This window comes from Canis aureus, chromosome 7 (assembly GCF_053574225.1).
Source record: "Canis aureus isolate CA01 chromosome 7, VMU_Caureus_v.1.0, whole genome shotgun sequence".
NCBI lineage: Eukaryota > Metazoa > Chordata > Mammalia > Carnivora > Canidae > Canis > Canis aureus.
The window spans coordinates 64,093,235-64,116,055 of NC_135617.1; the positions used below are offsets into that span (position 1 = coordinate 64,093,235).

Here is a 22,821-nt window from a genome sequence, read left to right on the forward strand (position 1 = left end):
CTGTGAGGAACTGTAGTGATAAATGTGTTCATCCTCTTCTGAGCTGAATTGTTATTTATAGCCATTAAACAATGTCTTCCCCTTTTCCAATCAGGACAGCAGCACAATACATACAACGCACATTTCCTATTTGGAAATCTACAATGAATGTGGTTATGATCTATTGGATCCAAGACATGAAGCCTCCAGTTTGGAAGATTTGCCGTGAGTAGCAGAACAACAAAGAAGGAGGGAAAATCACTTTCAGATGTTCCCTTCAATTGTTTCCTTTGAAACTTTGTATGTTTCTGGTCTCAATCATAATTAACAAATACTGGATAACAGAATCTTTTTGTAATATAATGGATACTTTTTCAGTTATGACAAACAGACAGTAGTGATGGGAACTTAAGTTGCTTAAAACCCATTTCTTGGGAAAATCTCCTTTGGAGTTGGTGCAAGAGAATGCACTGAATGTTTTCTGAGCCAGTGCTGAGAAGACTGAAGGGATATGCCAGTACTACTTTACTCTTGCTGAATCAATCCCTTTACTCCTCTAGTTGTGACTTTTCTCTGAGGAGGGGATTCAAATTAGGGCTCAGGCAGCAATAAGAGAATATAAAGGGGAGAAAATAAAACTTTGTTTTCCCAATTGCTTTTCTACTGTTATGAAGACTGACACTGAGGATCATTTGGTCAGATTGGCACTGATTGCGTCATGACTGAAATATAAATAGTCTTCAGAGCTTACCTACTAACTGAGTTAGTTATCCTGCCAGCATTTGTATAACATTACTCACTGCTTGTTTGAACATCTGCCTAAATTGCATATTAATGGAAATACTTCATATCCTTTTGTCCAGACATCTTCATATTATCAGAAGTTGGTAGAGCCAAGAAAATGTACTTTAAGTTTCTTATTAAATATTCTAAAACAATTTCAAAACATGTATTAATCCTCTATCACTAAGACCAGTAACCAGTTGCTTGCTTTAATTTGCAAAGGAAATAAGAGGAAATATTAAAGAAAATAAATTATACTCTTTGCATCACCTTTATATGCTTTCTTCCTTTTAATGTTGACTGAGAGTTTTTACATATCATCTCTGTCATGCCAACCATATTCATTAGAGGGAGTTAGGAAAGGGGATGATTGTTGGTACTCTAAATATTATCGTTAATTAAATAATATAAGAAGAGAAAGGAAACACCTGACTCCATGGAAGAAATTAGTCTTGAGGAAACTATTGGAATTAAGTTTACAGAAAAGTGAGACATTTCTCAGAGGAAGGTTCAGAACAGTAACATTAAAAACAGGAAGATTGACCATGAGGGTACTATGCTGAGCAAAAGAAGTCAGAGAAAGACAGTTATCATATGTTTGCACTCATATGTGGAATTTAAGAAACAAAACAGAGGATCATAGGGGGAAGGGAGGGAAAAAGAAAATAAGATGAAAACAGAGAGGGAGACAGACCATAAGAGACACTGAACTCTAAGAGACAAACTAAGGGTGGCTGGAGTGGAGGGGGTGAAGGGATGGGGTAACTGGGTGATGGGCGTTATGGAAGGCACATGATGTAATGAGCATTGGGTATTATATACAACTGATAAGTTACTAAATTCTACCCCTGAAACTAATAATACACTATATGTTAATTAATTGAATTTAAATTATAAACCAACATGAAGATGTGGTCAAAAAGGCCCATCTTGAGGAGTTGTGAAATAAAATCAGAAAGGCCAACAGAAGCCAGCTTTTGAGGGACTTGAATGTTGGGCTTTTGTTGTGAGATTGATCTTTATTTGAATAGGCTTTTAAATTAGTTTTCTAGCCTCCAGTCTAACCTGTGGACCTCTAGGCTAAATCTTGCTTAAAATTGCTTTTAACAAGTCACATGTGCACTGAAGACCTTGAAGCCGGTTTAGCAATAATCCAGAAGTGAAGGGCTTGGGTCTGACAAACATGGAGGAGGAGAGAAAAACTTGAGAGCTATGCGTAAGAAAATAAATAGATGATAGCTAACTAGTCAGCTACTTAACTAGATAGAAATAAAATATATTAATTATGCCTCTCCCCTTGGATTTGATTGAATTTGAAAAGAAGGTAAATTAGAACCAGTTCACTCTCTGCATTTTACTGATTGAGGAGAGTAAACCCCAAGAGGTATGACTTGCCTAGGGTTTCAAAACTAATCTGTTAATGGTACAGCAGGGATTGAAAACCACATACTCTCACTTTCATGCCAGAGTAGCAAAAATAGCTTCAAGATTTTACGGTGGGACCCAGAGAATTAAGGAAGCATTAACTAAAAAAGATAATTTCTGTTAGAAAACTTGATTGGGTGATGGTAATGAGTTTCACATACACAACTTTGGTGTCTGAGAGTACCCTACTTGATATTTACAATAAACTCCTCACATATAGGAAGCATGTCTTACTTGAGTTGGTAGTCTCTCTACCACGTAGGCCAGAGTAAGTTCTTAATATTTTAAAAAATTATCTATCAAATTGAAACTGTGAAGTGGACTTTTTGAAGATGAGCATGTAAAGGAAAAACAGCATGAGCTCTATGAATCAGAGTCTAATTGACCTAACGAGGTACAGTCTATGAGAAGCAGGGGTGAGAAAAGTCATTGACCTCTAAGAGAGGCAGTGTAATATAGTCAGGAGCACGTGATTACAAGTCAGGAAATTTGAGTTCTAGTCCCAACCCTGCAATCTTAGATATATTTTTTTCACTTTTCTGGTTTCTCCTTGTGTATGAAATGTAGGCATTGGGCTATATAATATTTAACAACCTTCCAACTTCAATGTTCAAAGATCAAAAACTGGTGACCTCACAGGATAGGACTTACTTGGTGACTCTTTTCCTGTTTACAAAAAAATAAGTGATGTAGATATTTTATATTTTCCTCCTAGAAAAGAGCCTTAAGCCTCTTGAGAGCAAGAACAGTGCTTTAATTCACTGTATGTCTTTGTGTTTCTTGGCATGTCTGACATTCAGTAATGGTTCTCCATGTGGATCAGATTGTCTCTGTAGATGTCACTAGCTTTCTATCTTAAACTACAGCTCCTTCTATGGTAGCTTTGTCCTGTTGGAGGATGAGTTCACTGACTCAAGTCAGAAGTGACCTCAGCTACAAAACAGATGTTTTCAGTGAACTAACCTCCCCTCCCCCGGCCCATAGGCATACAAAAGTGGATAGAAAGATGTCCTTATCTTACATTCTGGAATATAATTACATGACAACAAACTTCATTAAAAGAAAAATGAAAAGATTCTCATTATAAAAGAAGATTCCCATATCCCAGGAGGATAACCTACTAACTTCAAATATAATCAATACTACAAAATTCCAGAAAAACTCAAGGATTGCAGTCTTTTGGTGTGGGGATGATGGGATTTGGCTGGTATTGACTCTGCTGACTTTCTTGGGATTTTAAAGGGTTTGTCTTTTACTATGATTATCAAGTAATTCTTCATAATGGCATGTGACTTCTGTTGTACCTGGTTTGGATTAAGAGTATGTACTATTAATCTGGTTTTACACACTCTTGAACCCGGACAAGCCCTAACTCTGCAATCCTATCCTTCTGGTTGACTGGTTTCTTTGTTGCAAGCTGGAATGTCCCAAACACTCTGAATACAATCCAAAATATAGTAGGCAAATGTCTGTTGACTTTGATTCTCTCTTGCAGTCATCTCTTTGAAAGACAATGGCAATATGCACATTTGATCCCTTCCACATTCTTATACTTGGCATAACCATGTGTAATCAAATTCAAGGTCATCTTGATGTTGCACAACAATAGCCATCAGTAACAGATTTCTTACCACTGAGCAGCAACATAGCTTCCTCCAAATCACCTGCTGGATGCTCTTCTCAGGAGCACTCTGCCTTTTCTGCTTCTAGTTTTTTTATATCCTAATGACTTCCAACTCTCTGCTGTTACTCAATCGTTTGCCTACAGATTTCCTGTGGACTTTGTATATATGATGTCAGGGCACCGGACTAAAGTCAGTTGCTTTTTGCAAATGTTGCTGTAGTCATTTGGCAAGGAGTTTTGAGATACAACACCAAAAGCATGATCTGTGAAAGAAAAAAATAGATGAGTTGAGCTTCATTAAAATTAAAAATGTCTGCTCTGTCAAAGACACTGTAAAGAGAATAAAAAGACAAGCCAGAGATTGAGAAAATATTTACCAGACCTATATCCAATAAAGGATTTGTATCTAAAATATACAAAGAACTATTAAAAAAAAGAAAAAAAATATACAAAGAACTCTTAAAACTCAACAATAAGAAAACTAACAATCCAATGAAGAAATGAGAAAAAAAATCTGGACAGACACCTCACCAAAGAAGGTGTATGGTTGGTAGATAAGCATTTGAGGAGATGCTCAACATCATCTGTGATTAGGGAATAGCTAATTAAAACTACTATGCACCTACTAGAATGGCAAAAATCTAAAAAAAAAAAAACTGGTGATACCAAATGCTGGCAAGAATGTAGAGAAACTGGAACTCTCATTCATGCAGTATAGTACAACCACTTTTTTTTTTAAGTTTAAATCCAATTAGCCAACATGTAGTACATCATTAGTTTCAGATGTAGAATTCAATAATTATGAGTTACATATAACACCCAGTACTCATCATATCACATGCCCTCTTTAATAACCATCACCCAGTTACCCCGTATCCCCACCCCCCCTCCACAACCCTGTTTGTTTCCCATAGTTAAGAGTCTCTCATGATTTTTCTCCCTCTCTGATGCCTTCCCATTCAGTTTTCCCTCCCTTCCCCTATGATCCTCTGCACTGTTTTGTATATTCCACATGTAAGTGAAACCATATGATAATAGTCTTCCTCTGATTGACTTATTTTGCTCAGCATATTACCCTCCAGTTCCATCCACGTCAATGTAAATGTAAGTATTCATCCCTTCTGATGGCTGAGTAATATTCCATTGTATATGTATACCACATCTTCTTTATCCATTCACCTGTCAATGGACATATAGTACAGTCACTTTGAAGGTCAATTTCCAGTTTCTTAAAAAAACAAAACGTAATTCTTAGGATATGACCCAGCAGTCATGCTCCTGGGTATTTAACCAAATGAATTGAAAACTTATATCAGTACAGAGAGCTGCCCATGAATGTATATAGCAGCCTCATTCATAATTGCCAAGAACTAGAAGCAACCAAGATGGTAGGCAGATAGAAAAACAAACTGTGGTACATGCATGCAGTGGAATATTACTTGGCAACAAAAAGCAATGAGCTATTAAGCCACAAAAAGACATAAAACGTCTATATACTGTGTGATTCCAACTGTAAGGCATTGTGAAAAAGACATAAGTGTAGATATAATAAAAAGATCACTGGTTGCTAGTAGTTGGGAAGAGGAATGGTAGAGGGATGAATAGGTGAAGCACAGGGGACTTTTGGGGCAAACTGTTCTATATGATAGTATGATGGTAGATGCATGGTATTATGCATTTGTCCAAACTCATATAATGTATACCACCAAGAGTGAGCCCTAACAGAGGCTATGGACCTTTAGTTAATAAGACACCAACAGCAAAAAGGAATGAACTATTGATAAATTTAACAGCTTGGGTGAATCTCCAGAGAATTATGCTGAGTGAAAAAAGCCAATCCCAAAAGGTCATATGTTATGTGATTTTATTTATGGAATAGTTTTTTTTTTTTTTTAAGATTTTATTTATTTGACAGAGAGAGAGAGAGAGCACAGAGGAAGAGGGAGAGGGACAAGCAGACTCCCCACTGAGCAGGGAGCCTGATGAGGGGCTCAATCCCAGGACACTGAGATCATGACCTGAGCTAAAGGCAGATGCTTAACTGACTGAGCCACCCAGGCACAATGTGGAATATCTTACAAATGGCGGAATTATAGAAGTAGATAACAGCTGAGTAGTTGACAGGAAGTGGGAATGGTTATACAAGGCCGGTGAGAGATCCTTATGGTAACAGACTATACTGTATCTTAATTGTGGCTATGGATACACAAAACTACTCATGTGATTAAATTCCATAGAGCTAAAACACACACACACACACACACACACACACACACACACACTGGCAAAACTAGGACATCTGAATAAGATCAGTAGATTGTATCAATGCCAATGTCCTGGTTGTGATATTTAATATTGTTTTACAACATGTTAACATTGGGGAAAATTGGGTAATGGGTACATTATTTCTTACAGCTGCATACAAATCTACAATGATCACAAAATACCAAGTTTATTTTTAAAAGTGTCTATATATTTGTATAGAGACATATGTGTATTTAATGTATTCTGTATTTAGTAATTTAAATGAAAATAAAACATCTATTTTTGAAAGTCCTTATGTCATATGCTATAAAGGGAATATAGTTAGAATCTAAGTATGTCTTATGAAGTAAAATAGTATAACTACTGGTCTTAACCATAAGGAAAATAGTCACCTTACTTTAGTGTAATTTTAGTATTCCTAAATAGGGATACATAATGCATTTAAGGTTCCAAAGATGGCCATGGTTATTACTGTTAGAAAAAAGTCAGTAAACTCCAGCATCCAGTATTGAAATCTTGGCTGTGTTGTAAAATAATTTGTCATCAATGGAAAAAAAGTCGAGAGATGTTAAGTTTAATTCATCACATTTCTGATACCTACTGGATATGAAACAGTGTTAAATGTTGCAGGAGTTACAGAAAAAGGTAATGTACAGTGTCTGTCCTCATAGCTTACAGCTTAGTCATGTGGAATCATTCATTTATTCAACAAACATTTACTGAGATCCAGCTTGATTCCACACTTTGTGCTAGGCTCTTAGTTTACCAACATAGTCTTTACTTTCCCGGAACTCATAGCAGAGTAGGTAAACCTAGTACAACATGGCACAAGGTGGAATGTGAAAAACATCACAAGAGAGGCACAAAGAATGACTAGGGCTTAAAGGAGAAAGAACTCACATTAGGTCAAGTGATCGGAAAGAGATTCACAGAGAAGGTGGTATATGAAATAATCCTTGAAGGAAGAGGTAGGAGTGGATCAGTGGAATGTGGCATTCATGTGGAAACAAAGGTAGGGAGAAGCATAGAGCTTGGTGTGTCAGTTAATAGAGCTGTTTGACTATACCCCAATTAGGGGGTAGGTGAGGATATTGGGACTGGAAAGGCAGGAATGTAAGGATTTGGCAGAAGGGTGTAGCCCTTGGAGATTTTTTATTCAAGGGCATAGCAGATTGGAACTGCCTTTTAGGAAGAAAAATCAGTCAGTAGCATGTAGGGCTAGGATGAGATCGATGGGAGTCCGAGAGACTCCAGAGCATTGTGGGAAGTTATTGGACCATTTAAGTGGCCACAGGAGTAAAAAGAACAACAGAATTGGAATACATAATCCAGGGACTTGACATTTAGCTATGTATGAGACTATAACTATGTATGAGAATCACCAGGAGTGTTGTTAAAAATGCAGATTCCTGGCCCCCACCTCCAGAAAATTCAAATATGTTTGAATAAGCATCCCAAGTGATTCTAATGCAGGTGGTCTGTATTAATCCCTTCCTTCATCTACCTAGGAAAAGTTCTTTTTAGGGATACCAGAGAAATCTCTCCAGAGAGGGAGATGGGCACCTATTGTATGCTGGTCCCTATCCTAGGGACTTTCAATGGAGTATCTGACTTGAGGAAGTGGGTATCATGATCTACATTTTATGGATGAGTAAATTGAGGGTCACATAGATAGTGTAATATTTCTCTAAGATTCCATCCCCACCAAGAGATGGACCAGGATATTAACCTCCATCCATCCCACATCAGAGCTGGGGCTGCTGGTGCCGTTGCCTAGGAGATCCATGTTGTATCTTGGCATTCCATCTAATCTCTGAAACTTCCATAGCAGTTAGCCTATGTGTTGTTTAGCCAACTATATAGCTGACCTTGTGTTTTCAGAGTGAGTTCTAGGACAGTTGAAGACATCTTACAAAGAGAAAGTTAGTTATTGTGAACCAGAGAGCAGACTAATGCTGCTCAGGCTGGCTGACCGTCTATTATCTTTTAGTACATTTGTGACTCAATCTAAGAAGGAAGCCCTAGGAATAACCCAGTTAGAAGAAATAATGGTAAAATAGATCCGTTTTACAATAGCAAAAGAAGAGAAAATGTTCAGGGTCTTTGTGAAGACAATATAGGTAGTGCATTTTTTTTGTGAGAAATAAAAGAAGACTTTGAAGGTAAATGGAGAGCTGTTAGTCTGGTTCCAAATGAGAAGTGTGATCCTTGAAGAGGTCACTTCTTCTCATATGTAGAGTTCAGTGAAATTCCAAGCAAAATCTTAAAGACTTTAAAAACAGATGAGGGGAAGCACTGGGAGCCTTTCCCCTAAGATCAGGAACAAGACAGGGATGTCCACTCTCAACCACTGCTATTCAACATAGTACTGGAAGTCCTAGCCTCAGCAATCAGACAACAAAAAGACATTAAAGGCATTCGAATTGGCAAAGAAGAAGTCAAACTCTCCCTCTTTGCCGATGACATGATACTCTACATAGAAAACCCAAAAGCCTCCACCCCAAGATTGCTAGAACTCATACAGCAATTTGGCAGTGTGGCAGGATACAAAATCAATGCCCAGAAGTCAGTGGCATTTCTATATACTAACAATGAGACTGAAGAAAGAGAAATTAAGGAGTCAATCCCATTAACAATTGCACCCAAAAGCATAAGATACCTAGGAATAAACCTAACCAAAGAGATAAAGGATCTATACCCTAAAAACTATAGAACACTTCTGAAAGAAATTGAGGAAGACACAAAGAGTTGGAAAAATATTCCATGCTCATGGATTGGCAGAATTAATATTATGAAAATGTCAATGTTACCCAGAGCACTTTACACGTTTAATGCAATCCCTCTCAAAATACCATGGACTTTCTTCAGAGAGTTAGAGCAAATTATTTTAAGATTTGTGTGGAATCAGAAAAGACCCCGAATAGCCAGGGGAATTTTAAAAAAGAAAACCATAGCTGGGGGCATCACAATGCCAGATTTCAGGTTGTGCTACAAAGCTGTGGTCATCAAGAGAGTGTGGTACTGACACAAAAACAGACACATAGATCAATGGAACAGAATAGAGAATCCAGAAGTGGACCCTCAACTTTATGGTCAACTAATATTCGATAAAGGAGGAAAGACTATCCACTGGAAGAAAGACAGTCTCTTCAATAAATGGTGCTGGGAAAATTGGACATCCACATGCAGAAGAATGAAACTAGACCACTCTCTTGCACCATACACAAAGATAAACTCAAAATGGATGAAATATCTAAATGTGAGACAAGATTCCATCAAAATCCTAGAGGAGAACACAGGCAACACCCTTTTTGAACTCGGCCACAGTAACTTCTTGCAAGATATATCCACAAAGGCAAAAGAAACAAAAGCAAAAATGAACTATTGGGACTTCATCAAGATAAGAAGCTTTTGCACAGCAAAGGATACAGTCAACAAAACTAAAAGACAACCTACAGAATGGGAGAAGATATTTGCAAATGAAGTATCAGATAAAGGGCTAGTTTCCAAGATCTATAAAGAACTTCTTAAACTCAACACCAAAGAAACAAACAATCCAATCATGAAATGGGCAAAAGACACGAAGAGAAATCTCACAGAGGAAGACATAGACATGGCCAACATGCACATGAGAAAATGCCCTGCATCACTTGCCATCGTGGAAATACAAATCAAAACCACAATGAGATACCACCTCACACCAGTGAGAATGGGGAAAATTAACAAGGCAGGAAACAACAAATGTTGGAGAGGATGTGAAGAAAAGGGAACCCTCTTACACTGTTGGTGGGAATGTGAACTGGTGCAACCACTCTGGAAAACTGTGTGGAGGTTCCTCAAAGAGTTAAAAATAGACCTGCCCTATGAGTCAGCAATTGCACCGTTGGGGATTTAGCCCAAAGATACAGATGCAATGAAACGCCAGGACACCTGCACCCCGATGTTTCTAGCAGCAATGGCCACAATAGCCAAACTGTGGAAGGAGCCTCGGTGTCCATGGAAAGATGAATGGATAAAGAAGATGTGGTTTATGTATACAATGGAATATTACTCAGCCATTAGAAATGACAAATACCCACCATTTGCTTCAACATGGATGGAACAGGAGGGTATTATGCTGAGTGAAATGACTCAATCGGAGAAGGACAAACATTATATCTTCTCATTCACTTGGGGAATATAAATAATAGTGAGAGGGAATAGAAGGGAAGGGAGAAGAAATGTGTGGGAAATATCAGAAAGGGAGACAGAACATAAAGACTCCTAACTCTGGGAAACGAACTAGGGGTGTTGGAAGGGGAGGAGGGCGTGGGGTCAGGGTGAATGGGTGATGGGCACTGAGGGAGGCACTTGATGGGATGAGCACTGGGTGTTATTCTGTATGTTGGCAAATTGAACACCAATAAAAAATAAATTTATTATTAAGAAAAAACAAAAAACAAAAAAACAGATGAGTCCAGAGTTTATCTGAAAGGATAAACAACCAGAGAGAGTAAATGTTTGAAACATAGAGAGAGAGGACCAATGATGTCATGCTTCAAATTAGGTGAAGCCTAATAATAATGTACCACCTGAGAATTAGATGGAGAAGAGAGAACAGATAAACTAGAATCATATTCTATAGCATGTTACTGTTTAATATGGATAAAAGGAAGAGGTATTCAGTTACTGGATTGAACATTTTCATTAGTGAATTAACTAACAACTGCTTATAACAATTTACAGTGGCTTGACCAAATAGTCTGTCCACCCCCACCCCTGCCTCCTGCCCCTGCCCCTGCCCTGCACCAACCCTGCACACACAGTAAGGATTCTAGAGATTGGATCCAGGGCTGCCATAGAAGCTCCAGAATGCCACTGGGGCTCCCTTTAATCATTCTGCTGAAGCCATTCTTAGCAGGTGGCTTTAGTCTTCATGTGGCATCTTCAGCATCACTTCCACATTCCTGGAAGAAAAAATAAGGAAACAGGCATATGCTAACTGAGCCTTTCCTTTTAATAGTCTTCCTCAGGAACTTTATCCTTTGCTTTCACTTACTTGTCATTGACCAGAGTTATATTACATGGCCAGTTGTAGTTACAAGGGAGTCTGGGAAAGTCAAATGTTTTTACATAATTCCCTGAACAAAAATCAGAGCTTAATAGTTACACAGAAGAGGAGGACAGATCCCATAAAGGTAGCCTGCACTGTGAGTCACAAATAATTATCCGTGGGAAAAATATTCAATATGAATCCCTTATTTCCTTCCCTATACCTGCATCTTAAAAAATAGGAGAATATGTATTATTAATACAAAAGGATATAATAACATGCATGCACTTATATTTTACCACAAACCTGCAAAATACATATAAGAAAATTGCTTTAAGGAAATATATCAATGCATTATCATTGTCCTTGTGGTGGGACTCCATTTTTATTTTTTAAAATTCTTTCTACTTTTTAAAAATTTTCAAACTTTTTCACAAGAAGCATGTATGACTTTTATAGTTGGAAAATAGTAAACTTTATGTTAAAATTAAAATAAATAAAAGTAAATAATCTCAGAACTCGCCAAATGCAATAGCATAATCTTAAAGGTGTATAAAGCTATTTCTCTGACAGGAAATTCTATGGTTTTCCACAATTAGAAATCCATGGCCTCTAGATCTAATTACTCCTATAATTTCTTCTAATGTGGAAAACTTGACCACATAATTTTGATGGTGCAACTACAAAATTTGAATGAGAAAGCAAATATATCTGAAAAAAGACAGGAAAAATATTTGCTTTGGGAAAAAAGTTGGTAGCTCTAAAGAAGATAAATTTTTTAACATATGGCTCTCTAATTACTATATGGAATTAGGTCAAATATGGCATTTCATTAAATGATGGGTTATTTGTGGGTCTGGAACACCAGAAGGAACATGATATATATGGCTGAATATAATTGGAAATTAGCAAAGTCACTAGTGTAAGAAGGAAGTACCAGTGAAAGCGTAGTATTTGATGTGTAAAATATTCATTTTTGGAAAACCATGCAATTTTGAGTCCTTGATGCCTCCATATACACTGTAGAATCACTTTGTCAATATCCACAAATAACTAGGAATTTATTGGGATTGCATTGAATCTATAAATCAAGTTGGGAAGAACTGACATCTGGACAATATTGAGTCTTCCTATCCATGAACATGGAATATCTCTTCTTTTATTTGGTGCCTTGCTTTCTTTCATTAAAATTTTTGTAGTTTTCCTCATAGAGATCTTCTGTGCATTTTGTTAGATTTATACTTAAGTATTTCATTTTTTTGGGTGCTAATGTAAATGGTATTGTGTCTTTAATTCAAAATTGTACTTATCCATTTCTGGTATATAAGAAAACAATTGACTTTTATATATTAACCTTGTATCCTGCAAAGTTGCTGTAATTGCTTCTTACTCCTAGGAGTTGTGTTGTCAGTTCTTTCAGTGTTCTATACAGATGATCATGTCATCTGGGAACAGAAACAGTTTTAGGTCTTCTTTCTCAATCTGTATACCTTTTATTTCCTTTCCTTGCAGTGTTGCATTAGCAGGGATTTCCAGTACAATGTTGAAAAGCAGTGGGAAGAGGGATATCCTTACCCTCTATCTGATCTTAGTGGGAATACTTTGAGTTAGCTGTAGCTTTTTGGTAGTAGTCTTTTTTTTTTTAATTTTTATTTATTTATGGTAGTCACAGAGAGAGAGAGAGAGAGAGAGGCAGAGACATAGGCAGAGGGAGAAGCAGGCTCCATGCACCGGGAGCCCGACGTGGGATTCGATCCCGGGTCTCCAGGATCGCACCCTGGGCCAAAGGCAGGCGCTAAACTGCTGCGCCACCCAGGGATCCCGGTAGTAGTCTTTTTTAAGTTGAGAAGGCTTCCCTGTATTCCTTGTTTACTGAGAGTTTTTATCATGTAATGGGTGGTGGATCTCGTCACTTTTTCTGCACCTATTGATATGAACATGTAATTTTTATTTTTCAGCCTTGGTATGATGGGTTACATTAACTGAGTTTTGAATGTTAAGTCAACCATGTATACTAGGGGTAAATCTCACTTGGATGTGGCATAAATTCTTTTTTTAAACTTTGTTGGATTTGACTTGTTAATATTTCGTTGAGGAGTTTTGCTACTGTGTTAATGAGAAATAGTAGCCTATAGTTTTCTTGCAATGTATTAGGGAATGCTGGCCTCATAAAATCGGTTAGGAAATAGTTCTTGTGTCTTTCCTCTAAAAGAGATTATAGAGAATTGATATAATTTATTCCTTAAATATTTGCTAGAGAAACTGATATTTTTAGTAGGTGAAATTAAATAACTTAATTTCTAATATGTCACATGACTGGTTATATTCTTCATTATCAGTAAAAAGATATAGTATTAGATGAAATGATAAAGATATTTTTCAAGTTACTAGAAAGAATTTTCAATAAATGGGAAAAAATCAATTATTTTTAGTCCATTTTGTTTAGGTTAAGACCAATATAAAAATATATTGCAGGTTTGGAAAGCTTTGTCAAGGGATATGTTTAAATTATTTATGTAACAGAGGAAATCTTTTAGATTTTTAGTCAATATGAAGAAAATCAACCTTTAAAATTCCTTACATGCAAGAAGGATGGCTCACTTAATGTATGTCTCCTAAAAAATTGTGTCTCCTCTTTTCTTCAAATCTTTACCCTAAAGAGCTTCTGAGAAGGTGTCTTAGAGTAGGAAAAAAAAAAAAAAAAGAGGTTGAAAACCACTGAACTAGAGAATATTTTCTCCATTAAAATGAATAGTGTGATTGTGTTTACAACATGTGAAACATATCCATTTATTTAGAAGAACCTGACTGGACCCCTTTCCATTTTCATGAGGCTTGCCTACTATTGATATTTCTCTAAATCAAGGTAACTGACTAGACAGGGCTACTTCTATTCTGGATAGCACCTTCATGTGAATTATTAAAAGGCGCCCCTGCCATCTGTTGGAAAACTGTTGTAATATGCTAGTTTTGTTAGAAGATGCTTTACTGCCCTTGACAGATATTTTTCATAGTAAATACACAAACTTATGATGTGAATTGCACCCTCTTGGACATGGTGCTGCTGTGCAGCACATCACCTGCCCAAGCACATGGGCCATTTGCAAGTAGGGAGAAAAAAACTTAGAATGCACCATGGCAACACATGTTTACAACATGAAAATGAGAAACCAGATTCATTGCAGTAACTCCTGGAAAGTTCCTGTTCAGCAAGTTGGTGGTATCGGAATGTTGTGGAGGTAGGGTGTGGGGAGACTTCATTGATGGCTTCCATTATTGAGAACAAGAGCTTGGCTATTGCTCTTTCTCTGTCTTCCAGCCAGTTAGAAAGAGTCTACAAATTCCAACTACTTAGCCAAATGGAAAAGATTCTCTGTTTACAGAGAAAACACAAAGCCTGCTTCTTCCCCATCATTAAGCAGGCCGAGTATACTTAGCAGAACTTTTCCACTTAGGTGTCCAAGTTAAGGCTATCAGTGACTTTTTGCTTGAAATCTAAACATTTTAGAAACATTTTGTAGGGAAAACTATTCACAGGCCCTTTCAAAAAGAATCAAATAAATAGTTTGGGGGGTTTCCATCTTGGAATTAGGATGTTTATTTAAGAAACTCTAATAAAGCCCTCCTTCAAGCCCATGAAAATTATAGTCAGAATTGAGTGGCAGTCTAAGGATTCAGGAAATAGCTATTGATTTGTGAGAGAGAGAGGGAAAGAAAAGGCCAAGGAAGGAAGCAACTTGATGAGAAACTTTTGCTAATGGTTCTTATTTCCTCCACCTTTGAAAACACATTCCACTAGCAGCGAAGTTTAAAATATTGTCACTCTCAGATTAGCCTACCTAGGCAAGAGCTAGTACGCAGGACATGGCTCAGGCTGAGCTTCTGTGAGCAAAGGCATGAGAGTGGATGGGGCAGACGCATTGGCTGTCAGGCTTAGTGCAAAGGGATTTTCAGTGAGGGTAGGCAGGGCTATGAAGGAAAGTACAAAGCCTCATGCCCAAGGGATTGGGCAGAAACCAAGAAAGAATCTGAGCAGAAGAACTGGCAAGGGAGACCCTGACTGGAGAAAGTTGCACCACAGAAGGTTCCAGAAGGATGCTAGAGGTAGAGCCTTTTATAGGGTGGCCACAGATGATCCCTAAGTGGAGAGAGAGCCATGAAAGAAGCCAAACTAAATTGGATACCAACAATGCTATTTATTTACTTTTCAAAACCTCCATGGGCAAGAAATCAGACAATTGTGAGGGAAACATAATATCAGAAAAGCATCGGAGAGATGCATAGTGATGGGTCACAAAAGTTGAAAAGTTCTATAGCTGAAAGTTCTATACAAAAAACTAGGGGCAGCATGTGCAAATTGTATTTTGGTCAAAGTGATAAAGCTGAGCAAGCACCTGGAAGGAAATACAGAAGTGTGGGAGTTCTGAAGTACCCACAATAGAGATCAAAGGTTCTGAATGATTTAGAAGAAAGCACTAGCTTAGCCAAATGCCTCTGATGACATTTCATGCTTTCTACCTTATGCTTCTAACTATTCTATGCAACTGTAATCCCAAATCAGTGACCCATTTGGGCTAACAAACGAACACATACAGAATTCCAAACTCGCTTGTTTTCTGCCTTTCTTATTTCAGTGAAGCAATGGCGAGAGATGTATGTATGTTGAGTTCCCACCAGCATTTAGGTTTTTTGATTCAGCAGTGTTTTAAACCCCATGGATATTTAGATAGATTGTAATAATCCCCAGCTGAGCATTAGTTATTTGTTGGCTGATGGGTGCCTTAGTTTACCCTTCAGCTTATGGGAAGTCAGGGAGGGAAACAAGAAATTTCCCATGAAATGACTAGCTTTTTAAAATTCACAGTGACCTTGCCTATTGGTAGATTTAGTTCAAGAGTAACTTCCTGCAACCAATAGGATGAGTAACTTTCCCCTTTGGGCATGGGGTAGAACTGTGAGGAAAGTAAATATAAAAAAACCAGAAACCTAACCCCCCATGTATATCTACCTTGCAGGATTTTAAAAGATGGAGCCAATGGCTTTCACTAGAAGCCTTGACTATACATTAGAATGACTCGGAGCTCTTATGAATTCTGATACTGACCAGGTCTCCAGGACAATCAAACCAAAATCTCTTAGGATGGAACCTGGTGCCAGCGTTTTGTGGCTTGCTTTTTATTCCACAGGTTGTTCTGGTGTGCAGCCAAGGTGAGAACAACTGGATTAAATGGAACAGTGCTGGTGCCTGGCATACTTTGGATATCCAAAGAGCATGAGCATTCGCTTCTTTGAATCATTTCCTGCTCCCCCACCTTCCTCCTCTTCTGAGTTTGCTCTCTCTGGCTTGGTCATTCAACATGTATCATGGATGACTTTGCCTCAGAGTTGGAGAACTTGTTTTTTATCTTCGTGTTGAAAAAGACCTCTCTTCTATTTTCACTTTTAATATACCATCTCATCACTTGTTTCATGTTTTTATCTTCCTTCCAGTATTACTTAGTTCCTTACATCTAGAATCTGTGGATTTAGGAAGAATTTCTGACTTGTGTCCCTAGTGATTTAATTTAGCTAAACCTTCTTGAGCACTTTAGAAGATCAGGGTGGATATAAAGTTTAAGGAATTAAGAGGGTTCCTAAAAATAGAACACAGTTCATCCATTTTAGTTAAAAAATGCCTTCGTGTTTTCCAAGCATTTTTCAACTCTTAAGCATTTTTAATAAGCTCACTTATGAGTCTTGTTGAAAAATAAATAAAATACACTTGTTTTCATTAAGGGAAGAGATCTTTTTCCATCTTAGTTGGTATTGTTGAAGGAGACAAAAAGGAGTCCAAAACTTGGCAAAGGAGTACATTATTACATATTGGTCACAGATGTGCTGGTAGAGCTACATTTTCTTCTGGCAATTAGTATCTGAAGTACCCACAAATTACATATGAAAGCCCAGATAACCTCCTTACCAAAGGGAAGGATGAAAAGTAATGATATTTGCAAAATCTTTATTTTTAAGGCATTCTAAATGTGTTTTTATAGACAAGTGATACGTCGATTTGCCACTTATACTTTTAAAGGAAAAGTAATACTAGATGATGATGCCAGCCTTCACTTATTATCATCAATTCCAAATGCCTTAAGCAAGTGCAGATACGCAGAGGTACTTTTTGGCAATACTAGCGAATTATAAGGTTTTCTTTCCTTAACAATTCTTAAGACTATCAAGGAGGCAAAACTCGAGAGGCAGAAGGGAACTCTCTCTAGTAATGTTATTGCTTGAATCTGTGGGCCTTTGAAGCAGAGTATAAGGAGTTCACATTGTATTCAGTTGCAAAAAGTCCTAAAAGGACTCCAAGGAGAGTATTGACGAAACAACTCTGGAAACAGGGTTAAGATTCACTTGGGGAGGAAGTGATGTCGGCGTCCCATGAAGGCAGTTGTAATAGATGAATGTAATTCCAGACCTAAAGCTTTGACCGTAAGATTGTAATGGAGGGAAAAGATATGTTGCAAAAAATAAATAAATAAATAATAATAATGACAAACTAGACCTTTATTATAAGACTTCTTGAGAATTTTAAAACTCGCCTTGATAAGAAAACTAGACAAGGTAATAGCTGCTGGAGGGATGACAGATACTTCAATTTCCAGCATGCTTAAATTGATAAGCTAACCAATTTGAAAGGTCATGTAAATTGAAAGTGATATGAAATTGAACAAAAGGGAAAAATTAGAAGAATTAGTGTATTACCTATGTAAGAAACGGAATTTTGACAGAGAAAAAAACAACTTTCCTGATATATAGGTAGAAGGTTGTCTATTTGTACTTTTAATTCAGCAAGAATATGTATGATTGAGTGATCCGATTATTGCAAAGACAGATGGCTGTAAATCAGGAGCTTGTGATATACTTTTCAGCCCCCAAACTATTTAATAGTACTGTCAAGGGAATGTCAGTGTTTGATGTGACTCCAGTACTGTATAGTATCTTGTGTATTGTTTGATTTTATAGGTTCAAGACGTAGTACTATACAGCTTTTTAAAAATAAATCTATAAAACTTCAAGTCCTGTTTATTCTCAAAGTACCTTGTTTTGTTGCTCCCCATTTCCCTAGGAAAGTGACAATACTGGAGGATCCTGATCAGAACATTCACCTGAAAAACCTGTCTCTCCATCAGGCAGCCACAGAAGAAGAAGCTCTGAATCTACTTTTCTTAGGAGACACCAACAGAATGATTGCAGAGGTAATAAACTTTTCTCTGCAAGCTGCTTTTCCATATTATAAGATATGATAGAATTTTAGGGACCTCACAACCTTAAAAATAATCTCATCCAAATCTTATGTTACAGATAAGAAAACCTAGATACAGAGAATTGAGACTTTTGCAAAGTCATTCAGCTTAGTTAATGAGCAGGGACTGAAGTCTAGGCTCTTAACTTTTATATTTTTGAGTAGTAGTTTGCAGATAATCAATAAAAACATAATTATAGAAATGCCTTAAAAATGCCTTAATTATAGAAGTTTTTGCACAATTTCAAATTTTAAAAATATACAATTCATTATTCCTAGCCTCAGATCATCCGTATATTGGCATATGTTTTCATATCCATATATTTTCATGTATTTAGGGAATTAATATGTATAAGGCATTTAGAACAATACATGGAACATGAGAAGTGCTGTATGTATTTGCAGCTGTTGTTGGCAGATCCACAAATACTGCCATGGTGTGTAGTATAAATATGCCCCAGTGCAATATTTGGGATGTATTTATACTAAAACTTATTTATTGTTAATCTAACATTTGGACCTAACTGGGCCTGTATTTCACCTCGGTACCCTAGACAGGAGCCAGGACTGACTAAGCATGTCAGAGGCCCTGACCCCAAACAGTTACTGATTGGAGATGGAGAGTCACAAAGCTCTCACCCAGTGAGGCTGTCACCCAGTGATATTGCAATAAAGAAATGGTGGTGGGGAGAGTATTGTGGGAACAGTTGCCCAAATGAACAGCATACTGTTATCACTGGCACTTACATTTTTGCTTTTTTTTAATTGAAGTATAATTAACATACGATGTTGTATTAGTTTCAGGTGTACTGATTTGACAAGTCTATACATTATTCAATACTTGCCACGAGAAGTGTGGTCACCAGTGGCACCTTGCAATGTTACTACAGTATTATTGACTGTATAACTGGAGGTTTGTACCTCTTAATCCCCTTATCCATTTTGCCCATCCCTCATCTACCTCCCCTCTGGCAACTGTTATTTATATTTAAGAGTCTGTTTGGTTTTGTTTGTTTGTTTTGTTTTTTAGGTTCCACATATAAGTGAGATCACATAGTATTTGTCTTTCTCTGTATGACTTATTTCACATATCGTGATACCCTCTAGGTCTATCCCTGTTGTTGCAAGTGGCAAGATCTCATTCTTTTTAATGGCTGAGTAATATTCCATTGCTTATTTATACCACATCTTCTTTATCCATTCATCTACTGATGGACATTTGAGTTGCTTCCATATCTTGTCTATTATAAATAATGCTTCAATAAACATAGGGGTGCCTATATCTTTTTGAATTAGTGTTTTTGTGTTCTTTGGGTAAATAGTAGTAGAATTACTTGATACTATGGTAGTTTTGTTTTTAATTTTTTGAGGGGCCTCCATATTGTTTCCCACAGTGGATGTACTATTTTACATTCCCATCAATAGAGACAAAGGTTCCCTTTTCTCCATATTCTCTCCCATACCTGTTATTTCTTGTCTTTTTGATACTAGCCATTCTGACAGGTGGGAGATAATATCTCATTGTAGTTTTGTCTTGTGTGGGGGGGTTTTTAAAAAATTTTATTTATTTATTCATGAGAGACACACACACAGAGAGAGAGAGAGAGAGGCAGAGACACAAGCAGAGGGAGAAGCAGGCTCCACGCAGGGAGCCCAATGCAGGACTCGATCCCGTGATCCCAGGATCATGCCCTGGGCCGAAGGCAGGTGCTAAACCACTGAGCCACCCAGGGATCCCCTTATTGTAGTTTTGATTTGGATTTCCCTAACAGTAAGTGATGATGAACATCTTTTCATGTGTCTGTTGGCCATCCGTATATCTTCTTTGGAGAAATGTCTGTTCATGTCTTCTGCCCATTTTTTAATTGAGTTATTTGTTTTTTGGATGTTGAGTTTTATCAGTTCTTTGTCTATTTTGGATATTAACCTCTTATCAGATTTATCATTTGCAAATATATTTTCTCATTCACTAGGTTGCCTTTTTGTTTTGTTGGTGGTTTCTTTTGCTGTGCAAAAGCTTTTTATTTTGGTGTAGTCCAAATAGCTTATTTTTGCTTTTGTTTCTCTTGCCTGAGCAGACATATCCATAAATATGTTGCTAAGGGCAATGTCCAAGAGATTACTGCCTGTGTTTTCTTTTAGGAGTTTTATGGTTTCAGGTCTCACATTTAGGTCTATAATCCATTTTGAGTTTATTTTTGTTTATGGTGTAAAAAAGTGGTCCAGTTTCATTCTTTTGCATCTAGCTGTCCACTTTCCCCAGCACTATTTATTGAAGAGACTGTCTTTTCCCCATTGTATATTCTTGGCACTTTCCTTTTTAAACCATGTTCCCTGAGTTCTGTGTTTTACCTTATATCTGATAATAAGCAGTAGGTGAAGATAGTAAGCTGGGAAGATAAGTAGTCTGAGAAAATATCTATCAACTGACTTTTTCTTCCTGTCCATTTCTACTCTCCAAAATGTACTGCCTAAGATATAAGATGAATAAATGGAAACCAAATTCAGATAGTGAAAGCATAGTGCTGACATATGTTATTGTTCTGGGTCCTTAGTTTTGCTGTTTTGTTTTTGTTTTTGTTTTTGTTTTTATTTTTGTTTTTTACCAGTTCTGCATGAATGATTTTCAGTAGACTAACTTATATAGGTTGAGCTTATGTGCCACATATAACATGGATTTAAGAACCTTGAAATTATTATTTTCATTTAAAGGGCACTTGACAGGATGAGCACTGAGTGTTATTCTGTATGTTGGCAAATTGAACACCAATAAAAAATAAATTTATTATTACAAAAAAATAAATAAATAAAGCAAGTTTTATGAAGTTTTTAATTTCAAAATATCTTTTACTTCCCAATGTTTTACATTTGTGTTTTGCTTCAGCATTAATTGCCCATGTGATCATCCATAATGCTCTTATCTGTCATGATAATTGAAGATTAAAAAAGTAGAAGCAGATGCAGAATTAGAGACTATAATGACAAAAGATTTAGAATGCCTACAGAAAATCCTAATTCTCCATACACAGTTTAATAAAGAGCAAACCTGGGTAGCCTGAGTGGCTCAGCAGTTTAGCACCGCCTTCAGCCCAGGGCGTGATCCTGGAGTCCCGGGATCCAGTCCCACGTTGGGTTCCCGGCATGGAGCCTACTTCTCCCTCTGCCTGTGTCTCTGCCTTTCTCTCTCTCTCTCTCTCTCTCTCTCATAAATAAATACATAAAATCTTTAAACAAATAAAAATAAAGAGCAAACCTAGAGATATAGGATACTCCTGAGTCCTGGCCACCAAGAGACTATGAAAGAGAGAAAAGGTAAATTCATAAATGCTATTAGAAAACAGGTAGTGAAGCCTGTTCCTGCCACAATGCTAACTTTCCTCCAGAGGTGACTCATCCCTACAGAAACCAAGGCCTCCCCCTCACAATTATATTCCCTCATCTTGAATGGGTTATGGAGGGCCCCTGGCCCTGGTTCACCATGACCTCTATTAGCTTAAAAGCTTGGCTATTTGATATTTCCAAGTTACGCATTGACTTTAGCTGACTGCATATTTTCAGACTATTGTTTTCTGAAGTTTTGAGGACTTCAGACATCGTTGTGCCAGAGTATCTGTCATGTTCCACCACCTTACAGAATTCCAACAGTCTTTTCCTATTACTGCTGAGTGTCTAATAATAGTATCATAAATAGCTAAAACCTGACAAAGTTCAAGCCTAATAATGCTAGTTGTGCTTTATTTTTTATTTATTCATTTTTTCTGTATAAGGCTGATTTCTTCTAAACTAAGTCTGATAGGTTTTAGATGTTTTTCTGTTTGCTTTTTATTTTTTTCTTTGGTAATAATAGTTACTCTGTTATATTGAGAACCTGATCAATAGACTTGACACTTCTGTGGACACTTTCTACACTTTCTATATGTATATACAATTTTTGATTCTTCTTTTACAGATGGAAACTGAGGCTCAAAGAATCAGGCTACTTGCCCCAGGTCACACACACTGGCAAGTGGCAAAGCCAGGGTACAGCCTCAAGTCTGACTGATTTAGAAGCTTATGCTCTTGCCTTTTATTACCTCTCACAAGTACACAATAATCAAATTGAACTACGTCGCTTTTTTTTCAAGAGAGGATATATTTCTGAGTTATTTAAAAATATAGCAAGTATTTAGGGCTTCCATTTATCTCTTGAATTCATTGAAAGCAAATACATAAAAATATAAATGAAGACTAACTATCAATCCCTGGAAATACTTTATTATTCAGAGCCTCTAAAAAAGTATGTTTTAGATTACAACCTAGCTGTCAGAATGTAATTTGTCAGCACAGAATGAGCTTACCAGGATAAAAAGAACACACTAATCATTTTTTTTAAAAATGAGGTTCCCAATTTCCCATTTACACAGAGACGTCCAGAAGTTGCCATGGTAA

General features: G+C 37.0%; 1 protein-coding gene across 18 annotated transcripts in view; it reads left to right on the forward strand.

Moving 5' to 3' along the window:
- KIF6 (kinesin family member 6) overlaps positions 1-22,821 on the forward strand; it is a 381,228-nt gene that overhangs the window by 84,810 nt on the left and 273,597 nt on the right. For 16 of the 18 annotated variants that reach the window (XR_013383557.1, XR_013383558.1, XR_013383556.1 and 13 more), the window contains 2 exons: positions 95-204; positions 18,217-18,346. Coding sequence is in view for 7 of the 18 variants with exons in the window: in XM_077904139.1 (XP_077760265.1) it covers positions 95-204; positions 18,217-18,346 (240 nt within the window). In the remaining 11 variants the exon portion in view is untranslated. The remainder of the gene's footprint in view (positions 1-94; positions 205-18,216; positions 18,347-22,821) is intronic. The other 2 variants (XR_013383566.1, XR_013383565.1) reach the window with 1 other exon arrangement.